The sequence below is a fragment of the Podarcis tiliguerta genome, assembly GCF_965153285.1.
Source record: "Podarcis tiliguerta genome assembly, chromosome: 2".
Classification (NCBI taxonomy): Eukaryota; Metazoa; Chordata; class Lepidosauria; order Squamata; family Lacertidae; genus Podarcis; species Podarcis tiliguerta.
Genome location: NC_139535.1, coordinates 67,759,370 through 67,781,067, shown reverse-complemented (window position 1 = coordinate 67,781,067; position 21,698 = coordinate 67,759,370). Strand labels below are relative to the sequence as shown.

At 41.9% G+C, this 21,698-nt stretch overlaps 1 protein-coding gene across 10 annotated transcripts in view; it reads left to right on the top strand.

The window, feature by feature from the left end:
• The window catches only part of P4HA2 (prolyl 4-hydroxylase subunit alpha 2), a 45,940-nt gene that overhangs the window by 18,985 nt on the left and 5,257 nt on the right, over positions 1 to 21,698 (top strand). For 7 of the 10 annotated variants that reach the window (XM_083428740.1, XM_083428743.1, XM_083428739.1 and 4 more), the window contains 10 exons: positions 1,455 to 1,551; positions 2,061 to 2,212; positions 5,760 to 5,897; positions 8,599 to 8,838; positions 12,284 to 12,483; positions 13,343 to 13,519; positions 18,871 to 18,941; positions 19,289 to 19,388; positions 20,575 to 20,628; positions 21,498 to 21,563. In XM_083428740.1, coding sequence (XP_083284866.1) covers positions 1,455 to 1,551; positions 2,061 to 2,212; positions 5,760 to 5,897; positions 8,599 to 8,838; positions 12,284 to 12,483; positions 13,343 to 13,519; positions 18,871 to 18,941; positions 19,289 to 19,388; positions 20,575 to 20,628; positions 21,498 to 21,563 — 1,295 coding nt within the window. Of the gene's footprint in view, positions 1 to 1,454; positions 1,552 to 2,060; positions 2,213 to 5,759; positions 5,898 to 8,598; positions 8,839 to 12,283; positions 12,484 to 13,342; positions 13,520 to 18,870; positions 18,942 to 19,288; positions 19,389 to 20,574; positions 20,629 to 21,371; positions 21,432 to 21,497; positions 21,564 to 21,698 lie in introns of all 10 variants that reach the window. The other 3 variants (XM_083428745.1, XM_083428744.1, XM_083428737.1) reach the window with 1 other exon arrangement.

The window sequence follows — 21,698 nt, the reverse complement described above, 5'->3', positions numbered from 1 at the left end:
ACTATACGTTCCTCCTTGTAAAATCACCTCATTTATCCCACTCTGAACAAATTGCTGCAGTTGTGGAGGGTGCTTATGAATGCTCCCCTGGAAATTTTGAGAATGTCCCAGAATTTCTGTTTTTAATTGTTCCATATATTTTTTTTACAATGTCCCAAGAGAGTTGGGCTGTAATTGCATTAGAAGAATATCTGTGGAAATATGCTGACGATGTTATGCCATTCCAAATAACTGATGTGAGGTGTGTGCATCAGTTCATTTTTGTGAACTAATTAGCTGTTGTAAGCATAATAACTCTAGAAACTCAGAATTGACAGGAGGAGGCAGGGAGACAACCACTACTTAAAACCTTTCTGGAGCATTGCACCTGTTACGCCTTTGGCATTTTCAGATTTTATTACTGCATTTTGCAATAAAATAAAATACAGCATGACTTCAGATTAAAATATAATTTTGCAGATTTTGCATGAACTGTGGCAGCTTTATAAAGGCTATGAAGGATCAAATTGCTGTTGTAAACAAAAACATCACATCAAACGTAATAGGCCATGCTGAGGATTGATTGCTAGATTAATTGGCATGTCTTGCTCTTGAGCTAGTATTAAGCTAGTAACTCAATACAGTTAGTCTGAAGCTCTGTGACTCTGTGTCACCATATCAAGTTTAAAAGGCCAACTTACTCTTGCATGTTCCTTTTCTTCAGGATACAGTGGCCTAAACCGAACAAACTGTTTAAAGTAACTCTGTGTTTGAGCAGACAAAGGTAGCATGGATAAGTGCTGCTGATAAAACAGCATACCCTTGACTATCGAGAAAGCTAATATGCATGGTTCTGTGAATGATTACAATGAATGTTCTATGCCTTGGCCAAATAGTTTTCTGTTTCCCATTCCTCATGCATGAATTATTTTCATTTTCCTCTCTATGAAATATATATACAGATATACTCTTAAAGCTGTTGTGAAATAAAATAACCATGGCAAAAGGAATGCAACAAAAACTCCCTTCCCTAGATTCCGAAGGCCAGATTCAGCTTAGTTGTTGTGCTAGTGGAAGCTGGTGCAATGGGACTTCTCCCCTCTCCTCCCTCCTCACCCTCCACAGATCTGCTCAGGTGGGTCAGGAGAACCCCTAGAACTGCCCATGGGAGAGGAGAAGGAGGCATCATTCCGTATGGCAAGCAGAAGCGTTTGCGCTGGTAGAATAATTGCCTGAATGTGATGTCGAATTCCACCCATAGATTGTTAGAAATGGAGCTGCAGTAACATTGGCAGAATACATGTTCTGAACTAGAACAAATGCTTTAGTGACGTTATAAATTCCAGCCTGCTGTGATAGTCTCCCTGTGTCTTTTCCTTAATCTGCAGTATTTATTTGCTCTCAACCTATATTTCTGGATACAGATGGCTTCTTGGGTTTCTAATAATACTTTTCTTTCCTTTTTTTCATTTAAGGCCAGATGACAGACCTCATTTATGCAGAAAAAGATCTGGTTCAGTCATTAAAGGCATATATTCAAGAAGAAGAATCTAAGCTTGCTAAAATCAAGAGGTAAAGTGAGATTAGACAAAGTGATACTTTGCCATTTTAACATAGCACCTCTGCTCTTCCTTGTCACTGGAGATTGTTGCCCCTATGTTTGTCTTTGGGATCTGAGCCAGAAGAGTAAGTGAGGAAGCACAGAGGAGGTTGCAGCACTGAGGCTCAGGTGAAAGTGGCTCAAGGTTTGAGAAACTCTGGCTCTAGCACTCCACCTTATCAGATGCTGTGTCAGCTCAAAGGCTTAAAAACCAGGCTGTAAAAAAGCAATGACAAAAGTGTTTTAAAATAAATTTCCCTGTGGCGATTCACTTTGCAATTTGATTGTTTAACTAGCAAAGTGCAAGAGGCATAACGATAGCTGAGCAATTCACACAGCTCAAGAAAGAAAAAGGATACAGGGACGGAGGAAGGCAATTGGGGCTTTTGTATCTCTATCACAACCCTCCCAGAGCACGTCATATGCCTGGGCTAAAAATAAAATCAAAACTGCACTTGAGGCATATACTCGTGTTTTCCAGTTGGGCTGAGAAGATGGAATCCCTAACTGTTAAATCGACTTCAGATCCAGAAGGTTATCTTGCCCACCCAGTCAATGCATATAAACTGGTAAAGCGTCTCAACACAGAATGGCTGCAGCTGGAGAATCTGGTTCTTGAGGATGCAACCAAAGGTGAGGATCTCAAAGAAACCAAGCTTTTGAAATAATCAGTGTGGAAAGCAACATGCCTTTTCTTCTTTAATGCCACAGTGTCTGTTCAAGAAGCCTCCTCTCCTCATCTGTGTTTGTTTTCAAAAAAGGGTCAACGGGCACCCATGTTTGTGTCAATGAGTTCAGTTCCTTGCCCCATTCACAAGAACATTGGGGTTGCTTTTAATTCCATTCAGCGACAGAAATATTCACTAACCAGGAATCGCCATTAAACTCTTCCCAATCGGTCCTAAACTATAGTCACGAGTGTTCACTAATGTGTATGTAGGCTCCCTCTCTTCCTCACTCGTGGTCTTCAAGCAGGGCTGGTGGACAGCCTTCTGCTGGGGATGCTCTTGCTCGTCCATCGTCCAAGGGGATTGGAATAGATGGCTCACAAGCCACACCATTCCAGCTTGACTGCTTCTGCCATATTCAGTAAGATGGAGTGGTGCTGAGTGGCCCAAAACCTTTCTCTCCTTTTTATTCATTTATTTGAAATATTTGTATACCACCCTTCCTTATAAATGCATATGCATATAGTTGCAAATAGGTTCATTAAAACAACAAAAATAATAATACAGCAAATCACAGTAGAAGACATCAATAAAAGCAAGGTTTTAGAAATAAGCACTTGGCACCACAGCAACAATGTTTTATTCAAAACTAATGAAACAACTCCAGATGTTTCTACAGGAAAGAAGTCCCAAATGTTTCCCTCAGGGTATCATTAATCAGATGTTTCGTCAAAAATATGTTGCTTTTGCTGCCTCTCCAGCAAGTGATAGCTGTGTTGAACTGTCCTTAAAAATCATTATTTGCCACCTGGCAAACCACCCACAACTGGTGAGTGCGTTCCATAACAAATAGGAATCATGTGCCCACCAAGTCTTCATTCTCCAAAAGGTTCAAAAGCACATGACGTAAACGATGTCAGAAATATTCAGGGAATAAGATCTGCACAATTCAGCAAGAGAGTTAGAGGGCAGAGGGCAGAATCCACAAGGTGAGTGGGTTTGTATGCTAATCTAGAAGGCCCGTTCCCACTAAATGAACTGATGTTCCTACCCTCTCGGTCATGTGTGTATGGTATTATGGCTGTGATACTCACCCAGAGCAGGTTTAACCAAGAGAAGGTTTTCCCATCCCCATCTCCTTTCAAATCTGGTCTTGTAGAATATACGTTGTCATTGGAACGTAATGCTTGAATCTTGTATGGATCACTTTTCCTTTCATATACAGGCTTCGATGCTTTTAGTTGCTGGCTTTGTTGGGTCGCAATGGCGCATGGCAATTAAATTCTCCTCTCCAGCTGTGAATTTCAGAAGTTCATGAGTTTGCTGCGAACCTAAAGCTTGTGGAAGCTGTTTTCTAAAACGCAATGTTAAGGGAAGCTATCTGTAATACTGTTTCGTTGTTCTTCTAGAACTGTCCCATATACTAAAGCTTACCTATTTTGCAAGACAGCTTTTGGGACAAGAAAGATTTTGCTAATGCTTGACTATAAAGGAGGAAATGCTGTTTCTCAGAAATCAACCACATATGTTTTGTGCGTGTGTGCACTCAGGCTAAAGGGGAAAGACTTTGAAACGTGCTCTTTTCAGCCAGGAGGTATGGCACATGTTGCAGCGGTTTTCCAAATAAAATCGAACTTCTACAGCCTTCTGAGAGCAGCAGAAGATGGCTATCTTTATTGATGAAGGATTTGTGCAAAACTGATAATGGATGATGGTTGCTTCACAGTTGGTGCTTCGTGTTTCCTTTGTTTCTAAGATATTGGCCATATGTGACTGAGTACTGGGAGTGCAGCCAGGCCTATCTCACATCCTGCTGCAGAATGGCTTGTGCTTGAAGCTCTTTGCCTTCTATAGCTGACAGTGAAATCTGGCTCTGTACATTGTTTGCTGGATCACAGCTATTGGAACAGGGTGGGTGGTTTGGAACTGTCTTCTTTTACAGCTAAGGAAAAAGCCAGTCATAAGCTACTTTTCCTCCTGTTATTTCTGGTACCGGAGCCGTTGAAAAGGCTGTGCAGTTTGAGCTTACCTCACTATATCTTCTCTCAAACTCTTTTTGTTGTCAAATCTTCTCATAATTCAATTAGTCTACAGCAGACTTCTGCAACCTGGTACTCTCCAGATGTTTTGGTGAACTACAACTCGCATCATTCTTGGCTATTGGCTGTGATGACTAGACAGGCTGCTCTGGAACCATTCCTTTCGGGGAGCACTCATTGTTGGGAAACCTTGTTGGTTTCTTTGTTTGGGTCACAATTTTTATCAGCCGTTTCCATTCCTGGAATTTTCTTGAAATGATGTCTACTAGCTTCAGGAGAACCATCGCTTCTGATAGTCCCATAAGAGAAGGTGTGCTGTATGTATAAAGCCATGTTAATGAATACATCACCCTTGCATTAGGTTGGTGGCCCTTAGCTGAATGTTGAACTTTTGTACTTGTTTTTATTTGAGGTGTTACTAGATCTGTAAACAGGAGATATAATTAGAATACATATTTAAGATGGATTCAGAAGACCTGCATTTTTCCTTCCATGTGGGATCGGTTGGGCAGAGATACATCATGGGAGCTATGTGTGATGGATGGCAACCATGCTCTCAGCAAGTCACTGCTCCATTTCAGGTGCAAAAATGAAACCATAGTCTGGCCATCAGAGTGGAGCCTTGGACTCGTGTGTTCTTTTCTCCCCACCTTTGTTTCTTCTTTCTTCATTCTCTGCATCATTTCTTGATTTGGGCAAGCCATGAGTTCTCATTGCGTATATCCAGATTGGTCAAACAACGGTTTGTGCAAATCACAGTTAGCCTTCAAACCAGAATTGGAAACTATAGCATGGTATGGTTTGTCTAAACCAGGTGGTGAGTTTGGGATTTGGAACATGTGAGGAAAAGCAGGAGGATCAAATGTGCAAATCTGAGGCGTATTTCCAGTAGCCAATCCATGGTTTTGTTGCTACATCCGAGCTGAACCACTGGGTACTGGGAAAGCATGATAGCCATTGAGTGCATCATGTATTGAACCCCATTACTCTGGATGGGATGAGCCTGTATCACTCCAGATGTTGTTAGACTCCAGCTCCCCTCATTCCTGACCATTGACCATGCCGGCAGGAGTAGATGGAAGTTGGAGTCTTAAGAACAACTGAATGGACGCAGGCTCTCAATTTCTGCCGAACGTGGAACACTTCATTAGAAAGCTCCAAACATTCCTTCCCTGTTGCCTAAACCCACTTTTAATTGCTTGCTTATTCAGATTTCCCCCTGTAATATCTCTTGCGTGTTTAGTTCATGAATTTTTATCTTCATGCCAAATAGCAAAAGCTACGGTATATATATTTATAGTTTTACAGAGCCCGATGAGAACATTGATAGTTCATGTTTAAATTTCATCTGTTGGAATTCCACAAGGGATTGTTGTAGATAGAATAAATGTTTCCTATTGCCAACCAATCTGGTATCACTTATATGCATCTGAGACCCATAGTGCTAACCATTTCCGTCTTGTTCAAATAAAGGTTTTATTGCAAATCTCACAATTCACCGTCAGTTCTTCCCAAATGAAGAAGATGAGACGGGAGCTGCCAAGGCATTGATGCGTTTGCAGGACACCTACAAGCTTGACCCGGAAACAATATCAAAAGGAGCATTTCCAGGTGATGGTCAGAAGCTACTTGTTGACTTTATTAAACACACTGATTCTTGTGTTTTGGTTTCTCAATATATATGTTCAATAACAGTTGAGTAAGCGGTGAAGCAAAGTTTTCTTCTACAGTGAGTTTCCTCTCAAACACAATTGCTGGTGGTGGTACCGTGCCAGTTTTTCTGCATTTCCAGACCTGTGGTCAGCCGTGAAAGTCTTGTAATCTTCACCAGATTTTGGAAAAGCCTACTAAGCCATATCTAGAGCATCAACATGAAACCACAGAAACAAGCCTGGGGATTTATAATACTCTCGTCATAGTTTGTTGCAATTTGCTTATGTTTCCAACAAGAATACAGAATCTAGATTGTTGGCTGAATTATTTTTGCAAATGCAAGCACTGCTTAAGTAGAGCTATTCTCCTTAAGACTGGTGTTAAGCAGTGGAGCTATTCTCCTTAAGACTGGTGTGTTAGCTCAGTATTTCTGGACTAGAGGGCATTTTAAGGTCACCACGTAGGATTTTCAAGCAGAACAAGAACTTGGCAAACTGTATTAACACAGATAATTGAGATTCTCATGCATTTGAACATTTTTTAGGCAAGAAAAGTAACTCACACAGGCTTCGTGTTGAGTATAAACATGTTTGGCTTTAAATCGCATTAACTCATTCTGGTTTCTCACATGGATCTGTTTATTTGGAAAGTAGTGACTATGAATGTCCGCAGGCAAATGTATATAAATATAGTTTCACCATGAAAGAATTATGCCCACAATCTGTTAATTCTCCAAATCAGAGCACTGAAGCTTATAGTAGGGGTATGTTGTTCCATTTGTGGACAAATTCTAGATTCACAACAGTTCTGTGAGGTTCTCCAGGCTATTTGGATAATGCTTTGCACTCAGTACTAGAACATACAGCCTGTGTTTGCACATCACATTAAGCCATAGTAATGTTTAACTGCTCAGGTAGCTTTACTTGTTGTGTCTTCCAAATCCATGTGTGCAGAAGTGGCTGGCTTCCATAGTGTGCCATCTCCGCCCTGGTTAGAAACAGTGGCATTGCTGCTGGGAAAGCCAGCATTACAGCTCCACCTCGCCAGGCAAGCCACTTGGGCACATCCATACTTGTTTACTTTGTTTGAGGGAAACAAACAAAGCGTGAGTGGTGAAGAACAAGCCTTCGCTATCCCTCATGGTTTGGAGCAGGCTTCCTCGAATTTGGCCCTCCGGATGTTTTGAGACTACAATTCCCATCATCCCTGACCACTGGCCCTGCTAGCTAGGGATCATGGGAGTTGTGGGCCAAAAAATATCTGGAGGGCCAAGTCTGAGGAAGCCTGGTTTGGAGAGAAACAAACCACAAATTACATGCCATGCCTCGGCTCTGAGCTGCGAAAAGGCAGCCCTCCCATTGAAGTTAAAAAGGACCCGGTGGGTGGGTGGAAACGCTGGGTTCAGAGAAGGCATGTTTCAGGACACTCCTTCTTTGCGTTCTTCTGCTCATCCTGCATCTTTTTTAAAAGCAGAAGGTCTTTCATTGTAGTTTAAAGGATCCTTTGTGAAGGAGGAATTTGGGCTCTGAATGTTCTTCATGTTCCCTCTTCTCCACTGGTGGCAACAAGCGCTGCATTATTAAAACACACCACTGCTTTTCATTTTCAAGTTATTTAATGTATGTCAGCCAAGAGTTTGAAAAAGGGAACGAATGACGTCCTCTTCAATGGAGTGCTTGGTTACTCACTTTCAGCTGCACAGCAAAAAAGGAAATACGTTTTTTCAACCAGCCCCACCCCAGTCCTTTCAACTGCAAGTAGCCTGTCTAGCAGCTTAAAGGATCCTAAAAATTGGGGGGGGGGGCGGATTGAGCTCAGAGGTTGTGTCCTGGATGGAATGTGTCCTCCTGGCTCCAGCCATCCCCCTTTAGGCCCCAGCTGGAAGGAAAGTGAGTGAGAGGCTGAAATCAAGTGAGTGGTCCAACTTCCAAGTCAGTTTTCTCTGGGTTTGCTTTTTCAATATTCTGCAGTGTGCCAAGGCAGCATGAGAGCAGTGAACATGCACAGACATTGTTTCTGGTTGGTTCTGTAGGCGTTGTGGGTAGGCAAGTGAGGTCATTTAAGAAATCCATTGTTTTCTTGGATTGTCATCATTTTATTAGTGTGCCGCTTTTCAGTAGTGCTCAACCATGCTCAAAACAGCTCACAACAAAGTCGGGAGTGTTTTGCATAATAACATATAGCAACATTTCAAGAACATAAGTATGATAAAATTGAAATACAAATGTTTATAGGCCAAACTCCTCCTGTTAATAAATATATAGGAAGATTAAATGATCCACTCATGGAATTGCAAACGCAGTGTTACAAATAGCAGCAAAACAGTACAACATATCAAATGCAAGGCATTGCCCCCAGCTACAACCCCAAAGCTAGTCTGGACTAGGCCGGGTGGAAATGAGCCAGAGAAGCTGATGCCAGGTTTTACAGGACTCAAAACTGGATGGTCTCTAGGTACCTTCAGCAGCAAGAGCAGCCTTTGGAGCTGAAGGCCTGTACCTGACAGAGAAACAGGGACATCGGCTCAGTGTGTCCATTTGAAAACATGGGGGTGATAAATGGAACAGGATAATTCCAGATGGCTTTAACATTCAGGAAAGTTGTAAATGTGAGTAGAAGTCACTAGGGCTTACTTAACATTTGCGTCTCTCAAATTCAGGAACAAAGTACAGATCAGTCCTGACAGTGGACGACTGCTTTAGCATGGGCAAAACAGCGTATAATGATGCGGATTATTACCACACCGTGCTCTGGATGCAGCAGGCGTTGAAAAAGCACGATGATGGTGAAGAGGCAGCCATCACGAAGGCGGAGATCCTGGATTATCTCAGCTATGGCGTCTTCCAACTTGGCGACATACAAAGGGCTATGGAGCTCACGAGGCGGTTGGTGTCTCTTGGTAAGAAGGACACATCATGCATTCTTCTAGCACGCTGGAAAGCTACCCTCACCTCAAGTGGAGAAGCCAAAGTAGGATAAAGTGCTGCTTTTTGTGATATGGTAAACATTTAGGACCAGGGCGGAGGAACTGTGTTCCAGCCTAAGGACTGCATTCCTTCCTGAAGAACCTTCCAGGGATCATGTGCCAGAGGTGGGCGTGGCCTAAATTGAAAGTGGGCGGGGCAGTGCTCCATTCCAGCCTCACTACAATCAGAGGTTTCTGTACACAGGAGACAGCACATTTGAAGGGCACATTCTGTACAGACAAAAGCAGTCAGAGAGGGCCTGGAACCAGCTTCAATCTGATAAAGGTTTCCCTAAGTGGGAGGGAGTGGGAGACAACCAACCAACTTGCTGCATTGCATAGAGTCATCCTGCTTTCTGTGTTGAAATCCTGCCAAGATTTTCACTTCTTTCCTGATGCCTCACTGCTGTGTGCCAGGGAGGGGGAACCTGTGACTCGACTACCAGCTCCCATCATCCCTGACCAATAGTGATTCTGACTGGGACTGATGGGAGGTGGAATTCAAGAACATCTGGCAAGCCAGGTGTTTCTCACCCCTGTTATATACCTAGACGGTGGTACCTTGGTTTTCGAGCGTCTCAGAAGCCAAACGTTTTGGTTTTTGAACGCTGAAAACCCAGAAGTAATTGCTTCTGTTTTCGAACACGCCTCAGAAGTTGAATGGCTTCCGCTGTGTGCTTTTCTCCATTGACTTTGCCAACCGCCCTTTGCGCCTCAGTTGTTGAACGATCTTCCGGGACGGATTACATTTGACAACTGAGGTACCACTGTACTTGGAATGAAGTCCTGTTGAATTTAGCATGCTTTACTATAGGATTGCCCAAGTTGTTTGGGTGTTTTCTGCCAAGTGAAAAGTCTTTTGTTCCCATAGAGTAGAATCTGTCTCCTCCGGTACATAAACACTTAGACTAACTATTCAACTTAGCTCACAATAGTTCAGCTTCTATTTCCTTATGCTTCACAAGGCCAGGCGTTTAAAGTTAAGTTACTGGACCTGAAATGGCTCCTTTCCCTTAAGCTTCCTCTCCTATATGCTCTGTACCCCTTCCCTTTCCGGGTATTTCATGCATTTTGCATGCCGTTTGCTAGTTGCTGGCTATTACAGCTTCACTCTAAATGTATGATTAAATGATCCTTGACTTACTTTTAAGTTTTAAAAGCCCTCCGAGGTGTCATGTTGTATCAAATGTTAATGTTTTACACTGAATATAAAATGGAAAAGCAATACCATTGCCTGCAGCAGGATTTCTGAATTGTCTAGAGAGCATAATTCATCAACATCCCCACACATTTGGACAGATTTGATAAATTCCTCTCAGAAACATATGGTGGTGTTGGCAAACTAGCAGACATAGAAGGTCTCTGAGTCACTCCTTCGCCTTGTGACATCTGGCATCAGTCAGTCACTTGGATTAATGTTCAGTTTATCTAACCTGGAACAGTAATCCACTCTATTTCTCTCAGAAATCCCTTAAACTGGGGTAGCCAACATGGCGTCCTCAATATGTTGTTGGACCACAGCTCCCTCCACACCTGACCACTGGCCATACTGGCGGGAGCTGATGGGAATTGGAGTCCAGCAACTTCTGGAGGAACCACATTAGGTATTCCTCCACTTACGCCAACAATGAAAACTTGAAGATTGTTCTGGATTTTTTTTTAGCAGGCAAAATTTTGATAGCCATTGCGGGGCGGGGCGGGTGATAGGTGGGAAAGCAGGGAGACAAACAGTAGAGGGAGCCAGAGCCAATGACAGGCAGATCCAACTAACTCTGTACCCACCCTTTCCTCTGCTGAATTCTAACAGGGCAACACAGGCAGAGGAGGAGGAGGCTGACAGATTATGTCACCCCCTGGACTGGTTGTAAGAAGGCAGGCAGGTGGGGGCTGGCAGTGCTTCATTTGACATAATGGACCAGCCTTCACTTGTGATTCCTATAGGAATGATGACATGCTGGTGTTAAATTTGCCATTGAAGTAGGGGAGATAGTGTTGAAATGCTGATTTAGGCATATTCCTTTTAATCGTCTAGTCTGTTGTAGGGCTGGTGAGAAGCAATGTGTAACAGGTCAAGATGGAAATTTCAGTAACATCATTTAGCTTCAATTTCATGGCAGTCTCCTATGTTTCTAACCCAGCTCACAAAGAGTGTTTGGGGGCATGGCTAACAGCTTGGGGAGAGACTCTGAGTGAGGCAAAAGCTTAGCTGCCTTGGCTGGTTGCTTAGGCATCAGCAACTAATACTGGAAAAGATCACTGAACAACAGAAGGAATGCTCACACCCATGTTCTCGCTGCTTCTGTATGCACAGGAAATTTAAAGCAAGATATTTGCAATGTCCTCCAGTGCGGGCACCCTTACAAACCCATGTGCTTGCAGTGAAGAATGGTACATGCATGCTTTGCTTTGTATCTCTGATCTGTAAGGGATGAAGATGTGTGTGGATTGAGGGGTTGATTTTGTTTTAAATGACAGCAAGGATTCTTTTTCTGGCTAACGGTGCAAAACAAATAGCGAGTGATATGGCTAAGCCAACCATCCATGAGTGGCAAAATATAGTTTTTGTTGTGGCAGCCTTTTTATTTTTAAGCACTGATTCTCCCATCCCACAAAGCTATTGCAACCTCTCCAAGAGAAAAAGCTAAACCCGGAAAGCAGATTTTGAGTCGGGGAGAATGAATGACTTCTTGTCATTTCAGCTCCCTGCCCTAGTCTGTTCTGAAGTTTTTTCTGCTAGTGATCTCTAAAATATCCTGAACCTTAGAGTCAATCTTTGTATTGCTCTCCACCATACGCATACTAGAAAGAGAGGTTTACCTCATTTTGGAGGCAGTGCAAAGAATTTCTCATTCCATTACTTGATTGGCATGTTCTGATCATCATGAAAATAGATGCTTCCTTTATTCTAAAGCTTGTGCTCCTTTTAAAGGCAACAAGATACTATATGTCAGGGGTAGATAATGTTGTGTCTTCCAGGTTGCATTGAACTATAGCTCCCATCAGCCCTAGCCAGCATGGCCAATGGTGGTGGATAATGGAGTCCAATAACACCTAGAGGGACCATGTTTGCTCCCTCTGCCATATGTGGTACAGCAGGAATAGTATTCTTTATCAAACTGAAAGAGTCCGTTGAACTGCTTCTTTCCTTGGTGTGCTTTTTTACTTTTAACCAGAATCAAGATCTTAACTTTAATTGACTCCAGAGAGCTCGCTTTCCGTGGTTTTATTTTTCAAGTAGTGTTGGGAGGAGGGGAGAGTACACTTGACTGCACAAAATAATTGGTGTAATGTTGTAGGCTTGAAGTCCCCCTTTGATCAGATTCCTCAGATAGTATCACTTTATCTGTCTCCTCTCTCTCGCCTTTCTTTCCCAACCAAGATCCCAGTCACGAGAGGGCAGGCAGCAACATGCGGTACTTTGAGAGGCTGCTGGAGAAAGAAAAAGAAGCCAAGACAATCAATGAGACCTCAGATACGATAGAGCCAACAACTCATGGTGGGATATATGAAAGGCCCCAGGACTACCTGCCAGAGCGTGAAATCTATGAGGCTCTTTGCAGAGGAGAAGGTGTGAAAATGGTGAGAGAAAGACCATTCCAAAGGCAGATTTAACCTATCGTGCTGCAGTAAATCTTCTGGGAATGCATCCCCCCACACAAACTGACCCTACCCTTTGGCTTCCGAAAAAGTCCACAGGGAATTTCAGGATTGCAGAATATTTTAGTTTAAACATTAAGTCATTTTTTAATGAAAACAAATAAAAGCAAAAGCAAAACAATCTTTCTGAGTCAAAATTCTGAACCCAGTATCAGACTGGAAATCACAAAGTTGCTATTTCTGAACAGGTGTCATCTGTATCCCCCAAACCAGTATGATCCTTTGAATCATATCCGAAAATTTATTCATAATCATAATCTCAAATCCTTTTAAAGCCAGCTTTTCTGCTGCTTTCGTATCAGTGGAGACCCCAGTTGTAAGCTAAGACCTTTTTTTTTTTTTCAGAAGCAAGAGTTTAACTTGTGAGAAATGATTAAGAAGAGCTGTTGAAGTATCATGTTGCTATATTTGATTCTTGGGGACATAACTACCAAACATGGTATATAGAATAATAAGAGTTGGAGGGTCCCTTTTGTGGGTCATCTTCTCAACATCCTGCTCAGTGCAGGATACTCAGAGGTACAGTATCCCCAGTCAGGGAGATCCCACCACACTCCTTGGTCATTAGTTGAATTGTCAAGCTGTTCTTGAAGAAGCTCCCCTTGAAACCTTTCTCAGATGAGTACTCTTGAAGATGGTTTCCCAACAAATTATAAATGCATAACTGCTCAATTAATATTAGACACAACACTGAAGTCTATTTATATGTAGAGATTAATTAACCTTGACTGAACCTAAACTCAACATTCAAAATAGTACATTTATCTGAATTTGTTCATAGACACCTCGAAGACAGAAGAGGTTGTTCTGTAGGTACCACAATGGGAACCAAAATCCCCACCTCCTTATAGCACCTTTTAAAGAAGAAGATGAATGGGACAGCCCTCACATTGTCAGGTACTATGACGTGTTATCTGATGAAGAAATAGAGAAGATTAAGGAGCTGGCTAAACCAAAAGTAAGTGCTTCAAGTCTTTGTCAGTCTTTCACTGGGCTAATGACATATTTTGATTGAAATAGTGAGCTTGGGTGACTTAGAGATGTCAAGAACTCATTGTCTTAGTTCCAAGAGTGTGATTTACTGTGATGAAGCAAAGTTCGTCCCAGCTACATCAGGAGTGGTTGTAACAAGTCACAGGATAATCACATCTTACACACATTTATCTTGAGCAATTTCCACCATATGTGTTTGGAGGTGAGCTGGTTGAAATTGCACAAGTTAAATCCAAGCAAGACAGAGAGCTTAAAAGCTCTTTTTGCACTGAGTCTTGTTTGGAGTTAGCGGGCACATAAGCTCTCCACCTTTGTTGGGGGACAAGGCCACAACCAGATCAAGGCACTGGTTCTGGGAGTACTAGGGATTCTTTTGCTCTCTTCCCTTCCTCCGCTATCTGCAGGATGGCTCTAGGGTTTGGGTTATGCAGTTTTCACGTACATGTGGTGACCATTTTGCATGAGGGTTCTGTTCCCGGCCCCCACACATGTCAGCAGGCCACGCATAAGTCCGCCCCACCCCATTCTGCCTTCATTTTGCCCTTTTCTGTGTTCCAAAGGATTCATGTGTTGATGCTTGTGCATCCATTGGGCATGCCTAAAATGGTTGCCACCTGTATATGCAGAATCCCCGCCACATAAGATGCAATCATACTGTAGTTGCAATAGGTCTATGTGCCAGTGAACCCATAGTCAAATCAAACCACTTCATTGGAACTCCATTGTAGAATAGAGAGCATCTTTCCTTGACCCATCAGCAGAATCATTTCTAAGTGTATTTTTTGTTCCAGGCACAAACTTCTCCTTATTCTTTTTTTCTCCTTTTCTTTTTATAGCTGTCTATATTTCATTCTTGGCTCCAAACTATGTCTGAATGACACAGACAGCACAAGTTAAGGAGATTTTAGGCCATAGTTAGTTAGTAGGCCTGGGTGCTAATATTTTATTCTTTTAGTCGTTAAAACACACAGTACGAGATTTGTGGCAGCGCTAGACCAGTGATGTTGACTTGAATGTTTTATTCATTATAATTTGTGCTGCCTGGCACAAAACTGAAATGAGAAATATTTCTATTGGACCACTTGAGAATGACCTTTTCCAGTCTCTGACCCCTTTTCTTCCTTTCCCAACCATTTTTTTATAACTGTTGCAGCCACATTGTTTTTTATGTTGTTTATTGAGCTCCCTTGCATATAGTTTTAAAGCCATTCTAATAAGAAGTGAAAACTGAATTGATAGAACATATGAAGCTGCCTTGTTTTGGCCTGGTTTGGGCATAACACTGAAGTCAGCCTCATAGCCTAACCCTTCTTCAAGGCATACCCTCACGGCCTACCCCTGTCCCAAGGAAGATGCCACTTCCATTTTCAGTGCTATGTCCAAACCCTAAACAGGTTAATATTAATTCTGGTTTGAGGCCAACCCTAAACTTTAAGGAAACAAGCCAACTTCATACACTATGCTTTGAAGTTGACTTGTTTCAATAAACCATCATTTTTTTGTTTATGTGCACTCTGCTCTGGCCTCTCACATAAGAACATAATGATGAATTTTGGTTAGGTTTTTTTAATGGAAGTGAAAACTTCCAGTCTCATCCTTGCAGCCATGCCAGAGAAAGAGAGGAAAGGAGAGAGTGCCCGAGACTCACTGACTTCATGTTAAATCATACTTTAGCATACGATTCTAAGAAAACCATTGAGTGAGATGATTGCCCTGTCTAGCTTGGTATTGTCTACTTTGACTGAGACACACTGCACAGTTTCTTTCAGATGTCTTTCATATCACCCGTTAACCTGAAATCCGTTTAACCTAAGATAGCAGGAATTGAACCCTATGATCCTAGGTTCTCTTTCATTGAAGCATGTTCTCTTCCAAGAGCTATGGCCCTTCATATGAAATATATTTTTAAAAATAGCTCTTTCATAATGTGGCATTCTACAAGACTCTGGTACTGAAATTATAATTGCATTTATTGCTCATGCAGCTGTAACAGAAAAGAAAGTCGGTAGCACAGGGTCAGTATAACTTTTCTACCTTTATTGCTAAATGAATGTAACCCCCTGGAGATGGAATAAGAAACAGATACCTTTTGGAGAGCATGATTTTTTTTTTGAGATGCTTTTAAAATAATAACTCTTTGTTCATCAACCAGTTTGCCTTGGCTGAAATTCTTCTATCTGCCTCACGGCTTTCACCTCTGTAAACTCTGGGGTGTTTTCCTGATGGTTCATCATTACCTCATACTTAGAAAACAGCAACTTAGCCTAGCTTTGAATCAACTTTGAAAAGCAGCAGGCATGTTTTCTATATATGTTGTTTAAAAAGAAATCCTTCCCAGGTGCATTTCTAGGTGCGTTTGGAAGCACAACACTTTTCCAGAATGACCGTCTTTGGCATGATATTTGAGTTGATTTAGAAGGTTTAATTTTTGTATTCTACTTTACCAAAAACGAATGTTGAGCTCAAAGTGGCCTACAATAATCACAATAGCATTAAAGAACAAGAAACATTGCAATCACTATACTGTCAAAGGCAATAGCATATAAAGCAAACAACAATGAATTCATCAAAACAATTAATACAGTTCAATAAAGTCACAGTAACTCAGTATTGCCAAGATACTTCCTAATCACATGGAATTTTACTTGTGAAGTCAGATTTAGTTTTTAAATGAAGGCACATCTAGTTTAGAGAAAGGTTCATTTTTCAGAATCAGCAGGGTGTTTGAAATTGAAAGGTGTGCAAGTCTTAAAAAATGCACAGCTTCTTCATACTTTGCTTTGATGTATTTAGGCAAGCAATTGAGATGCACTCTGATCACATTACTTCTGGACTGTACAAAGTGTTTTACTTTGAAACCATGGTGATTTCAGCCTGTGGGGGAAAGACTAAAGGAATTGGATATTTTTGCTTAAAATAAAGTTGTTTTACTGTAGTACAAGTGAGCTAAAAATGAAGATTTATAGTGGAACAAATCTTTGGCGTTAATGTTAATTGCATCATCTCTGCAAAACATTTATCAAATGCAGATGTGATTGGGTTAGGAAATTTTATTTCTCATCTAGCTCTTGTACTCATTGGATAACCATTTATTGTACAATACGGCAGAGTGTAGAGAAGTGTTTACTGCAGAGGCAACACTCTGCCATCAACTGAAAGGAATGCCAGTGCCTATTGTGATATTGCTGAAGTTCAATATGTAATTGCCGAGTTCATAATAATGTTCATGGACTACACAATTCTCCAATGCTTAGGATCTTCAAATGGTTCCCAGTGGTTACTGAAGCCTTTGGTGGCTTCTGCTTAGCATCCACCGTTTGGATAAAGACAATGACATTTTATTATAAGAAGCTGTAATTGACTTTACAGGTCAATGCAGAACTCGAGGGGGAAAGTAAACATTTTCTGCAACTGTAATCCAGTGGTGCGTGTGACCGCTGACTTGATTCCAAATTTTGCTGAGGAGCTATATCACATCACTAGTTAATATTAGGATGTAGGCTGTATATTTTCCTTTCTTGCTTGTTTATGGCAACTGAAGCATTCAGATAGGAACCGTATGGCAAGGATAAGACAATTGCAGGCATAAATATAGAGCTCAGAATTTTAATCACTGTAAGCAAAACTTCATTGTACAATTAAAGTTCAACAGATCAAATTTCTGGCCATAATTTATGGAGCAAGAGCCTGCAACAGAATAGCAGATGAGTCAGAATTCTGGCACTTTGTTGTGCCAAAAACTGCATGCCGAGACAAGAAAATTAATAGGCGGATTTCAGAGCATATGAGAGAATCTGGAGGAAAACATTATCAAACACTGAAGGGGGGAGGGAATGATAAGGTGGAAAACAGCTATTGCTGTGTAGATTGTAATGGACACAGTAAATCTTAGCTTAAGTTTGATTTAAATAAATGTGGCAGCATCATAACTGCTGAAAAAGAAACAAGTTTTACTGGAGGGTCACTTTGAGGAATGATGGAGGCTAGTGGGCCAGGGCCCCCCACCATTGCCCAAAATGGATTGCTGGCAAGTTCCGTCTTCATAAATACCATTCCCTCCACTTATTTCTCTTGTTTCTGGGTTAGCAACTGAGGGCCCCATGCTCTCCTTCAAAGCCCCGTTCTGGCTCAGGCTGCTGTTCCATATTAGAATTTGCTGCCTTTCAGAGCAATTATGTGCCAAATCTTTGTACCAATCTCTGTTTTTCCCAGTTAAGTCCTTTGCGTTGATATATTAGAAATACTAGGAATCCTCTCCCTTTTTTTTGAGGATAATTAATCCTCCTCAGCTTCACTGAGCTACACTAGTCTTGCAAATGCATTTAATATTTCTTGTCGTATGCAGTTTTAACTGTTCAGGTGGCATCGGTTAATGAGAAACAAATAGCACAAATATGAATACAGTACAAATATGAACAAGGCCCTGTTACTGAGTCACCAGCTGCTGAGGTATGACCTCTGGAAGGTTTCCCAGAAGGGGATATGATCCTTGGGTTGAAAAAAGGTTCCCCACCCCTGATCTAAAACTAAAGATGCTTCCAACTCTAGCAGCACTCCAGAAGCATCTTTTAAATGCATTCGCCTCAAAGAAGAAGCCATTCCTATCACAGGTGTTTGGTGCAGTGATGCTTGGTCAGGTGCTGTGACTGTGCCACCCATCCTGATTTTACTAGTCTGTTTCAGTCAGTAGCAGTTGGCACCAGGATTGGTACAGACCTATTGGCAGATATAATGTGTGTTCATTCATTGTATCTGGCACCTCCATTAGAGCAGCCTTCCCCAATCTGGTGCCCTCCAGAGGTTTGGGACAGCAACTGCATGCTAGCTGGAGCTGAGGGGTGTTTCAGTACAAAACATCGGAAGGGGTGGTTATGGAGGCTTCTCTGCAATCAGCCCTTACCCAACCCTGCCTGTAAACAAAAAGAGGGACTCCTTTCCTCTTACATAGTCACTTTCTGTTTCTGCGTTGCATTGACTAATGCAAGATGTAATCTTCAAGAGTTTATCGCAGCTGAAGGTTGGGGGCTCTTGTTTTGTTCTCCGAAACCTGTTTCTTAGACAGTATGGTTTATATAAATCTTCTGATGGAGCTTAAAATTCATATGAGATAAATTTATCATTGCCAGTAATGCAGTATATCATCTTTCTCAGTATACATGATAAAATCATCTACCCATAACAGAGTTTTATCCGAATCAGAAATGGGAAGGCTGTGAATGAAGGACAGGAGGTGCAACTTGTATTAATTTTGTCAGTAATTTGTGTGTGTGTGTGTGCTACTGAAGTTATTAAACCTTGCCTTTCTTTTGATAACAGTTGGCAAGAGCTACCGTACGTGACCCCAAGACGGGCGTATTAACTACAGCAAACTACCGAGTGTCTAAAAGGTAAGCTGTCCGAGGACCATTATCATTCTCATTGCTGTAGGAGTCATTTCCAAGTACTGTTGATGAAAGGTGAAACTCTGAGAAGTTGGGGGTTTTATTTTTTGTAAACTGAACACATGCTGAGCATTCACAGAAGCAATTTGTCAACTTCTCTTTAAAGATTAGCAATAGGATAGGATTGGGGAACATCTCCTGGTGTTGCTGGGTTCCAGCTTCCACCCACCCCAGCCAGAATAGCAAAAAATGCAGGGAGTTGTGGATTGGGGGGGGGGGCGCGGAATATACTTCGTTTTACAGTGATTGGAGAGAACGGTCTAATTTCTCTGTGAAATCTTCTCCTCTGCAAGTTCATGGCTGGAGGAAAATGATGATCTTGTTATCGCCAAAGTGAATCATCGAATGGAGCAGATCACAGGATTAACAGTGAAAACAGCTGAATTACTGCAGGTAAGTACAAAAGCACACTGCCAGTTATTCTTCCATAGGCATGGGAGACAATCAGTACTGCAGTCTCCATGCTGCAATTTATGAAGCAGGGGCATTTGTTAACTCTGTGGGGCCATAACTTATAACTTACAGAAACAGAATCAAAAAAGGAGGCGAGGGAAGGGAAAGATAATATTATGTTCGTTCCGCAAGCCTCCTGCTGGGCGGGTCGTAGCCAGGAGGTCACCAAACTTGGGGGAAGCTATGGGCCCATTTGCAGTTCGGAGAAAGTGTTGTGGGAACCACACGTGCCCTGCAACCAAGCACACACTGCAGCCTAGTCTACCAGCTGCAACAGAATGCTTCTTTCAAGGCTTAATTTCGCAGGTGGAAAGGGACCATGTGGGCACAAGGGATGTCTCTGAATGCACATGTGCACCCAGGAGTGCTGCATCAGCAACCCCCCACAGCAGCCTGACATATGAATTACCGCTTTTGATTTATGGCCCTTATCTGAATCAGTAGAGATTTTCAGCGCTGAAGTGTTTTCATATTGGTTTGGTTCATCTCAGTTCAGTGCGTTGGAGTACCAGATCCTAGGGAATGCTGTAGTTTCTGGCAGATAGAGCAGGCTGAAGAGCTGAGGTTATGGGTTCATGGGGCAGAGTGTGCCAATGGGAACTGTGAATGCAGTAGTGGATGGAGACCATGTCTCCTCCAGCTGCTGTTTTTTGAACTCCATCCAGGACAAAGTTGTGGAATTCAGTCATGAACAAGCCAATTTCACTTCATAATCCTTTCTCCCTACATCTCCAACTAACTGTCTGATATTTCCATTATGTCAGCATTATCAGATGAGACTCTTGAGTGATGTCCAACTGAGATATATATTGAAATCAGTAAGCTTAAATTACTTGGAAGTCCATTGGTTTCAATGAGTCTGCTCAATGAGAATGACTTAATCAACCATTGCTCTATATGTCCAAGACTGAACTGCTCCCTGGAGGAAATTTTGAGGGTTTGTGCTGGGGGCTGCAAAGGAAAGGAGAGGAGGGACAAGTTTGTTACACAAGTGGATTTCTGTTGCTTAAGTGGAGCAGCAGCACTGAATACAACTGATCACCTAGGTTTCTTCTTTTAACCTACAGAATAAATCTTTTATTTCTATTTCATTACCTTTTCTTTTGTCGTTTTCCTCCTACCTTAGGTTGCTAATTACGGCATGGGAGGGCAGTATGAACCACACTTTGACTTCTCACGGGTAAGATTTCAATTTCAAAGATGTTCTGTGTTCCTGCTAAGCATACATAACTTTTAAGGGTCAAACTAGAGATAAGAGAGATTCCTAATGAGATCTGACATATTTTTATGCACTCAGGAGCAGCCGTGCGGGCATGGCTGATTTTGGATCAGGGCTACAAGCTCTGCTCATTCTTTCTCCAGCCACATGCTCACACTCACACAACCCTCTCTAGTTTCCATCACAGGTCTGTTGGCTCAGCCACAGGTTTCTCTGCAGTTCAATTTATTTCCACATTTTGGAAACGTTGTGATCCAGCTACCTGTGATCTTAGGAATAAAGCACAGCCAATTGCACTGATGTCATAAGATAGCACTTACCTGTATAGTGTCATGGATGTCAGCCATAAATTTACCATACATGCTGATTGGGCAGCTAAAGAATTCTCTCACACCTTGCCAGCATGCATGGTGCCTGTGTGGAATAAACCTTGTTTGATCACAGGATAAAACATTAAACTTTGGCTTGGTGTAGTTGCTATATTGGCCTTGTATGCTATGCCACATTAATAAATAAGCTAGCCAACTATTTAGCCTGGGATTCTAAAGGCTGAAGTTCAGTGAACAATTGCCTTAGGATAACCCCCATTGGACAACTTCCTCTCAAACACTATAAATGTGCATAGGATCAGGGCTGCACACCCCGCTTTCCAAAGCTAAAACAGGGAACCTTGGAAGTTGGGTTAAAGTTCTTGTTTGTTTCAGCGACCCTTTGACAACACACTCAAATCGGATGGAAATAGGCTAGCGACGTTTCTTAACTATGTAAGTACCTCTGTGTCCTTCTATGCGTGCTTGAAGTTTGCAGTTCACTTTCATTTAATTTTATAGAAAGAGGAACCTGATGTTTTCAAGCATTTAGGGACTGGGAATCGCTTGGCCACTTTTTTAAGCTATGTAAGTATGACCAATCCTGTATATGTGGAGTGAGACCTCTTTGTCATGCCACTGGCATAAATACAACTTACTGCATGAAATGTAGTTATTTACTAGGCTGTAGACCAGGGGTGGCTAAACCTTTTTGCAGCCCAA